This window comes from Fukomys damarensis, unplaced genomic scaffold, assembly GCF_012274545.1.
Source record: "Fukomys damarensis isolate Sample0158 unplaced genomic scaffold, DMR_v1.0_HiC HiC_scaffold_14, whole genome shotgun sequence".
Taxonomy (NCBI): domain Eukaryota; kingdom Metazoa; phylum Chordata; class Mammalia; order Rodentia; family Bathyergidae; genus Fukomys; species Fukomys damarensis.
Window position 1 is genome coordinate 20,771,313 of NW_022900926.1, and position 9,358 is coordinate 20,780,670.

The window sequence follows — 9,358 nt, forward strand, 5'->3', positions numbered from 1 at the left end:
CCCTCAAGAGAACTGTTGCTTCTTTGATCACCCTAACAAGTGTCAGAAATAATCAAGGATAACTTTGCCTCAGTAACCTCACTTCTAAACCAGGATTCCAAATCCCACTCATCAGCAGCAGCCTCACTCTGGTAACTGCGCCTCCACAACTAAAGCTCAGTCAATCCCTACATGCATTTGAAAGTCTGTTAATCCTTGGACTCCGCATTTCCTAAAACCCTGTATAGGGTCAGCAGTTTTCTTTATCCAGTGAGACGGCGCCCTACAAGCCCAGCTCCCCTGTGCAGCAAGCAGTATGCAGCGTTGTGTTATGGGCACTGAGCGTGGCTTCTTCCTTTCCCAGGGAGCCCCCCTTCTGCCACCCCTGGCTTTTATCTTTCACACCTTCAGGGTCTCTTCATCAGAGAGACCTTTCCTGGCCACCCTATGTGGCATCCACCATACCCCACCCCTAGCATGGTGCCTGGAACAAAAGGACCCCATAATGACCTAAAAAATGAAAGCAAAAGGGACAAACAGCAGAGAAGTGCTCGTGGATGTAGCAAGGGTTAGACCAGCAGCACGAGTAGAAGACGGGGGCTTAGAAAAAAGTCTAGGCACATTTCTCATAGATAAAGAAGAAAAAAATGCAAAGGAAACATTAACATAAGGGATGTTTCACAACAGTGTCAGCTACCAAATTCAACTGACACATTGCTGTGAGAAATAATCTCTGGGTTGATCAATATAAGCCTGAAAAACGTTTTATCATATGTTTCAAGGAAGAGGAGGGGAAAATAGGATACTCTGAACATGAGTAGTACAAAATTAGTATTTTTCTTGAACATATTTCAGACTACAATGAAGTGTGGTCATTAGAAATATGCTTCTCATTTGAAATGGAATTTACTGCATAAGCAAGCAATGCACACTGCACTTAGGACTGCAGGGTAAATATTAGAAATATTTGCATGGCAGCAGTGGTCAGCACCGCGGACACTCTTCAGTAGAAGGGCTGAACAGCAGCCTCCCATTGGTGATGGGAAATGCGCTAAAAAAGAAACATTCCCTTTTGGCAAGCATAAATATGCAAAGAATAAATTCAATATGCAACTCAAGGAGATACCTACAGGAAATAATTGCTTCTGATTTTAAAATTTGTATCAATATTTCAAAACCAGAACTCGAGCTTGTATAAAAAAAAAAATCACAGTCTCAAAGGTATCTCTGAAGTCATGATCATGGGAATTACTTCTGTGCAGGACGAACTCTACCGGTCTGCCTGTGAGGGGGAACTGTAGTGTGGACTTCGGAACCTGGGCTCCAATCACCTCTGCCCTTAGTTTTGTCGAAGGCAAGATGCCTTACAGTTCTGTGCCTCAGCAAACTCATCTGTAAAATGGGATCATCGAATGTGGGATGTTTGGCGAGTTGAGTGTGATAAATTCAGGCAAAGCATTTAGAGCAGTGCTTAGAAGGTAATCAAATGGAACATTCACTATAGGGATGGTGGTCACCATCCAGGTTAGGGAGATTACTTTTTTAAAAAAATTTTTAACCTATTTTTATTAGTGTATGTTTGCAGTACACAGTGATTACATTCATCATAAGGAGTTGATACACGCATATAACAAAACTCAATTCTTCATACGTCTCTCTCCTTTTCCCTCCTTCCCTTCCTTACTCCTCTTGGTCCCTTTCCTGTTTGTAAAATATCTACCTCCCTGTATCCTTTTATCTATCTTTTGTTTTGTTCCTTAATTTATTTGTACTACAGGTTTTTTATATCAGAGAAGCCATAAGATATTTGAGCTGGAGTCTGATTTATTTCATTTAATATTATGGTTTCAAGATGTGTCCATTTCCCTGGAAGTGACCCACATTTCTTTTTTATGGCAGAGTAGTACTCCAGAGAGGTTAATTTAAAGAGATGTATAATGACAGGGTTGAAGGACCCTTATGCTTTATCTTCTCCATCCAATCCATCGGACATTTAAGGCCCCTGTGTAAGAAGTGGTCTCCTGAGAAGGGAATTGTGGTCTCTGCTTAAACAGATAATGAGGGGAACCGCAGGCTGTGTCCTCATGGGCAGCTTGAACTGTGGGGAAGTTACTGGGCTCGTCCACTCTTCTCCTCAACTCCGGGAGCCATCTTCCCTGGGACAGGCTGCCAGGGACCCGACTGTGACTTGTCTTTCCCAGAACAAGCACTTTCCAACCTGTTAGACATTGCTCCTTGTTTCAGCAGCTCACTCTTTGAATAACTAATCATTTTTTATATAATCTCTAAAAACGTGTACTGTTGGAAGTACTTTAAAAATTCAAGTGCATCTTAAAAGTGTTATGTTTGTACACATTTCTACAAGAAACATGCCTTGAGTCTCAAGCAAAACAGAAAATTCCCAACATCATAGATTTATTCTCTGCTCCAGAATACCAGCACTTTTAGTCAGGAATGTTGCTGCATGCCAGTAATTCCAGCATTCTGGGAAGCTAAAGCAGGAGGATTCTAAGTTTCAGCCCAGTTTGGGCAACTGGCAACTTTGTAAGACCACATCTCAAAATACAAAAATAATAAAGGCTGGAATAGAGCTTAGTATGAGAACCCTGGGCTCAATCCTCAGTTCTAGGAAAAAACAAACAAACAAACAAACAAACAAAAAAACCAACTCTACACTTGGAGGTAACCGTTTTCTTATACAGGGGGATCATGGGCAGATGGAGATGAAGACTTAATGTAATAACAGCAGCTGCAGAAGATTATTTATTTTTGTGTCCAGCTGAATTCACCTCAGGCCTAAGGACTTATAGTTCCACTCAGGATACAGCTTTGACATTTTACTGATCCTACCTAGAGGGACAACTGCCCTTGACACAAATCCAAGTCGAAGAAGGTAACATGATCATGATGCGGCAAAGAAGAGAGGAATAACAAGATCGTTCCCGGTTGACCATCGGAAATGGCTGATTTACATGTTTACAGATTTGTCCCTGATATTTGTGTATCTAAGTGAAGCTTCAAGCATTTGAAAAGGCACAATGGAAATAAGAGCACTTCCTGGAGGGACTCCAGAGAGAAGGACACTCACTTTATTTAGCAGTGGTGTTGTTGTGTACAGTAAGCAGAAGGTTTGCCCCAGCAGTGAAATTCTTTTCATTGTCTCCTTCATTTGCTTTGGAAGGTTTGTTTTTCTGAATCAACCACACTTCATTATTTTTGTCAAGTAATTTGAAAGGACTGTTGTAGCCTGCAGTGTAGAAAACTTTTTCATCGAAGACTTTTCCTTCTTCCCTCAAAATACTTGCTAACGTCAAAAGCTGTTCTTGATTCTTTTGGGCATTAGAGAATCCCTTGAAACACCTACAAAGGAGAAAGTAAATAAACAGAAATGACTTTTTTTTTTTTTTTCTGAGATAGGGTCTTGCTATGTAGTTCCAACTGACCTTGAACTCACAACATAGCCCAGGCTAGCCTCGCATGCTAGGATTACAGTGAGTGCCACCATAATTACATAACTATCAGCCTAAGGACAGCAGGAGCTGCAGCCTGAAAGCTGGAGGAAATGTGGCTTCCAAGCTGCTGTGCTGTCCTTCCCTCCCTGTGACTCTGTTTCATGTGGCCTCAGACCCACCGAGGAAGCTCAGGGGGACACCCAAGTCCCAGCTGTTGACAGGCAAATTTGCAACTTACACGATCTCATGTGCTCAAACCCTGTGCTTAAACTTGTTATAGTTTATGAAAAATGCAGATTTAGGGGGTCGGGGTAGGACCTAAGAGTGTGTTTCTAGCAAGTATCCAAATACTGCGGGCTGAGATTGCACTGAAACCTGGTACCTGGGATTTATAGGTGTATTCCATGTACCCCGCTCAGACCTCTCTGTTTTCTACTAGACATTCACCCTTTCTTTCTCTCCTTTGGCAAAGCATAGGCACTGGGTCCTAGATGAATATGATACAGTTTAGACCTCATTTGTGGGTTAACAAAAGAGACCAACGTTTTGGCCACTCTCTCTATACATCCCGAGGAGAACTGTAATGGAACTGAGCGCACAGTGAGGCAGGAACACCAAGAACACGAAGGGATCCCAGGCATGGGTGTCTGTCTGAAGTGGCTGAAATGCAGGATGGTTTTACTGATCCGAGAAAAGGGAAGGACAGGAAGTCTAAACTGAGGTCGCAGAGGTGAGTGCAAGCCAGAAGGAAGGCCCCGTATCCTGGCCTAAGGCCTTTCTGGAATATTCTGAGGCGTACGGAGCAGAAGGCAGTCCCCACCTCAGGGCTGGGGAGAGCACGGGCAGAGAAAGGACTGAGACTGGAGTGCAGCAGCTCGTGAGGAGGCTGCTGTAAGGATGGGGAAGGAAAGATTTCAGTGAAAGGCAGGAAAGAGAGCAAAAATTTAAGTATAGATTTTGAAGTCTGTAAACAAAGTATTCTGAGATCAAGTCCTGACAGAACACTGTCCTGGCTGAGCTGCTGGCACATAAGCAGGATAAATTCGATTTTAAAGATTAGGAATAAGAAACACTGAAAGACAGAAATATCCCTAACATGGCCTCTTTGGTAAAGTTTCATCAGCGATGTGGCAATGCAAGAAATCAATCTTACGACGCTTCATGTGAGATGTAAACTCTCAAAGGCACAAGCCATGTGTGTTTTATTCAGCAGTGTCACCCCCCACCTAGACTCATTCTTGGTACGCAGCTCCCTTGAGATCCACAGAGTAAATCTATAAAATAAATCACAGCAGGTGAGTTGAGCAGACTCTTCTATCGTCTTCATCACGGGTACTTACTATAATTCTGAGCCATATGTTAAGGAACATTTTGCTCCCTAGGTTTATTAACTTCTTTAATGAAGAGCCAACACAGATCCCACTTTTTCCTTGACAAGAAATCTTGACCCCTCTAATGAGAAGTCATCTTCTGATCTCTGAAAACATTTTGTTCTGCACCCCTTGTTCTGTACATAGATTACCCTTCCCCACTCCTGCACACCTGTCTTGCCGGACATGTGACAGCTGTCATATCCTGGGAGAGTTATAATCCGTGAGCAGGACTTCGTAACTTAGCATAATAACGATGATGATGGCAGGAAGGCATCAAGGACAGAGTGGCTGGCTGGAGAATCTGAGTACGAGATGTGCATGTCCCAAGTATTGTAAGTAAATTAGATCTTTACTGCAGCCCTTGAGATGGACAAGTACTGTGCTCACTTGACAGATGAGGACAGTGAAAAAGGAAAAGCTGGCCAACTTGCATGGGCTCCAGGATAAGTGATGTGAAGAACACGGCCGCCTCCATGAAGGATGGGAAGGTCACAGGAGCCATTGCAAATTTTGGCCAGAGGGCTGCTAGGCAGGGCAGGGGACTTTACCAAGGGTACTGTGGGCCTCTGGACAACCTGGGCCTCACTCTGACACCAACAGGACACCCACAGAGGATTTCAAATGGAGTAGCAGGTTGGGGAGGGTGGTGTTAAGAAAGACCACAGCTCCAGAGGGAAAGAGTACTGAAGCGAAGCAGTCGAGAAGAACTCACTTTCCGTCCATGAATGGCCCAGTGTCTGACATGAGTGGTGGCCACTGCGCTCAGAGCAGGGCAGACAAAAATGACTTACTCAGCTGTGGTCCCGGGAGGGTCTGAGGAAGTGACAGGGAGGATGGACAGAAGGGGACAGATGCACAAGGCACATTCTGAGGTAAATAGGCCTGGTCTGGGATCAGTTGGTCAGATAGATAAGAGTGCTAATGAGGACCATAAAGTCCCTGATGGGGAGGCTGCCTGGCTGCTGCTTTACCGAAACCAGAACAGGAAGTGAGGTTGGGGACTGGCAGAGATCTTGGCTGGAGCGTATTCATGTCCTACCATTACGTGGACAGTAGAACTTGTGAGTAATGAAACAGGGTATTTGGCTGAACAAACAAATGTTAAAGGTGTGGTCTGGCTGCTTACAGTAATATACAAGACAGGAACAATTTTAAAACATTTTTAACTAGAAGGAAGGCAGAACTTAGACACTGGGAAAATTCTTAGCTTTGCTATAGTAAATGAAGTGAAAATATTGCTCAGACAAGTACAACGGTGTAGCCAAGCAACACTCTGAGAAGCAATGAATTTGGTACTGCCATCCAGACCGAAGTCAGGACTCTACTGTCTGGGAATGAGCCCAGAGGCATTTTAGAGGTTATCAGGGGCTACCTACCCATCACAGCCAGGGGCAGAGTCACCACAGAGTCCCCACTGGGCCAATGCCTAATGGAGCTATGAGAACAGGGCACACCAGACCGGCAGAACCTTGATGTGCAATCCCAGCCTGGCAGAGCTGCAAGTAGGTGACTCTAACCCTTGAAGGCTGCCCTAAAAGCGGGGCTACACAGAGTTCTCAGTTGGGCTACTCAGCACACTGGGGGCCCAACTGTTTTCAGCAGAGCTTAGAGGTATGACCTGAACCCCAGTGGGCCTGGAAAGCAGAACCTTGAGTCAAAGAAGCTTAATAACAAGTCTTAAGATTGGGGTCCATTAAAAGATGAGTGGTTAAAGAAAATGCTGCCTCTACACAAAATGGAGTATCACTCTGCCATAAAGAAAGATAAATTTCAGTCACTTGTAAGAGAATGGATGCAACTTGAGGCTATAATGCTAAGTGAAATAAAGCTTAAGTATCACATAGTTTCTCTTATATAGAGAAACCCAAATTATAAACAAAGAGCAAAATAATAATAGGAAGTAGGGAGATAGATCTTTCTCAAATGCAAAGGGGATCAAGAGTTGGAGGGAAGGAAGGGTGGGAAAGGAAAAAGGAATGAGATGCATCGTGTAGATGTACCAACTCCACACAAAGTATAAACACGCACTGTAAATGTGCACTACCACTAGAATCAGAGATCTGTAAAAACCTTGGGGGAAGAAAAAAGACTGGGGCCTTAAGTGGCACTTGGTATCCATTTCTCTTGCTCCTCTCTCTCTTTAGAATGGGAATGTCCAGTCCCACTGCTGTTATTTCAGAAGCACAGAACGTGTTGACTTCACACTTCATAGCAGAAGAGAATTTGCCTCAGGATGAAACACACCTTGAGTCTCACCAGGGTGTGATTTAGATGCTAATTAGATGAGACTCTGGGGTTTAGACTTTTGAATTGATGCTGAAATAAGATTGCGAAAGGCTGCTGGGATGGAACAAATGTATTTGCTATTTGAGAAGATCGTGAATTTTGTGTAGCCGGGGGTGATATGCTGTGGGCTAAATGTCTATGTCTACCCCGTGCTGAAATCTTCGTCATCAGTGCGACTGTATCAGGAGGGCGGGCTTTGGGGAGTGAACAGGTCACGAGGGTGGAGCCCTCAGGAACAGAATTAGTGACCTTCTAAGAGAGCTCACTGCTTCTTCTACCATCATGTGTGGATAGAGCAGAAAGGTGCAATCTATGAATCAGTACAATCCCTCACCAGTCACTAACACTGCTAGTGCCTTGAACTGGTACTTCCCAACTTCCAGAAATATTAAAAATAAACTTCTGGTTTTTATAAGACACTCAGTCTATGGTATGTTGTTATAGCAGCCCCAACAGACTAAGACTTTCTTTTTTTTTTTTTTTTTTTTTTTCTTGAGACAGGGTCTAACTATGCAGTTCAGACTGCTCTGGAACTCACTGTGTAGCCCACGCTGGTCTCGAACTCGCAGCAATCCTCCTGTCTCAGCCTCCCGAGTGCTGGGATTACAGGTGTGTGCCACCATGCCCAGCTAGACTAAGACTATTTTCAAAGATATTTTTGTCTATTCTATGTAGGTCATAGGTCAGAGTGGCCTTATGTTTTGGGGCATATAATTGGCACTGGGTTTTTATGTAGAGAATATACAGCACACTTCTCATTGAATGAATGATTATATCTTGAAACAGACCTTAGAAACATTTCCAACCAAGCCAGTAGGAAAACACTTTTGACCTGCTTTTATGGAAGGGTGAACAGCCTGGGGAAATTGCACAGGAGCTAAACGGGGAAGGAACACAAATGAAGCCAGCAGTCAGCAGGGCTGTAAATTATCTTCCACTTACCGTACAAACACTGTCATTGCAGCTCTGTCTTCAATGAAGACATCTGACTCTGAGGGCCTGGGCGGATCGGATTGCTGCTCGGAGGGGATGTACAGGGAAACAGTAATGGTAGACTCACTGAAAGGACCCGGGCCAGGCTCCACGTAGCTTAGCACTGGGGCCGTCACCTTTATCTTCATCCCTGCACCATAAAAATGTGAGAAAATTGAAAGTGTATACACAGCTGGCTTTAAAATCTTCACCTTTTTTGATCTGAGTTTCCTGATTTACTTTATAATACTGATGTACAATTTACTTTCAAGATAATTTTCATCTTTAAAAAGACAGGGCCCAAATGACTCAATTATTCATGGCCCACATTAAACACCTCCTATGCTGTTAATATCTTTGGTTAATGAATTCTTTATTCTTGGAGATCAAAGGGGAAATTAGGAGTAACATTTTTTTCCTTTACAATAGGATGAGTCCTGCTAAACAGTACACATTTTGGCCTGACCCCAAATTGGTGACTTGAGATTCCTAATCTTGCATATTTTCTCAACCCTACCAGTCACCAAATTATCCTGAAGAATTAGCCATGGGCAGGGACTTCTCCTGGTGTCGATCTGGCAGAACCAGGGGGAGCACTAAGGGCCCTTGTCTGAAAACGTTAGATCTTTGATAATCTGTTTATTTTCCTACTATAAAAGGTCTTTCTTTAACAGGCTAACATGCAGCAAAACAAAACAAAAAAAAAAACCTCCGAGTGTCAACCACAATACGTACACAGAATTACAAGGAAAATTACCAGTTACCTTTCTCGTTTTTGCCTTGAATGTAGCTGCTCAGTTTTGTAAAGCCAGTCTGGACTGCTGAATCCCAGTCCATGGACTCCACGCAAGTGCTAACCCACTTGGCAGGGCCATAGTGTCGGATCTCATAACTTCCGGGCTAAAGTGGAACGCAGAAAACTTCCAGAAGCAATTCTAAGACAGCAGGAGGTGAGATGCACCCACAGGGGCACCTCATCTCTGGTCCACCTGGGGCAGGCCTGGCTCGGGGCTGCTGTCCAGGGTTCCCCCCTGAGGTCCTAGCTCCTCGCCATCCTGCCCCATTCGCTTTGGGACTCAGTTCGGGGCTAAAAGAAACAAGCATCGTTACACCCCTAACTCTAGGTTGCCGTCGCGGGCTCGCCCAGCAAAGATTAGAAACAGTGATGCTGCCCACGCGCGGGCGTGCAGCTCACCCCCCGAATAATCTCCTTTTGTGCACGATCGCAGCTCGGGGCTCGGACTTCTTACTTAGCTCTACGGACCCTCCGGCTTCCCTACCAGGCAGCCCGCGCCC

The 9,358-nt window shown here is 44.3% G+C and overlaps 1 protein-coding gene across 1 annotated transcript; it reads right to left on the minus strand.

Moving 5' to 3' along the window:
* Positions 1-1,578: 1,578 nt before the first annotated feature.
* Positions 1,579-9,149, minus strand: Hebp2 (heme binding protein 2). Its single transcript, XM_010626586.3, has 3 exons — positions 8,827-9,149; positions 8,033-8,213; positions 1,579-3,339 (listed from the first exon to the last, which is right to left on the minus strand). The coding sequence occupies exons 1-3, from the start codon at positions 8,897-8,899 to the stop codon at positions 3,069-3,071; spliced, it is 525 nt and encodes a 174-aa protein (XP_010624888.1). The 5' UTR covers positions 8,900-9,149; the 3' UTR covers positions 1,579-3,068.
* Positions 9,150-9,358: the final 209 nt, after the last annotated feature.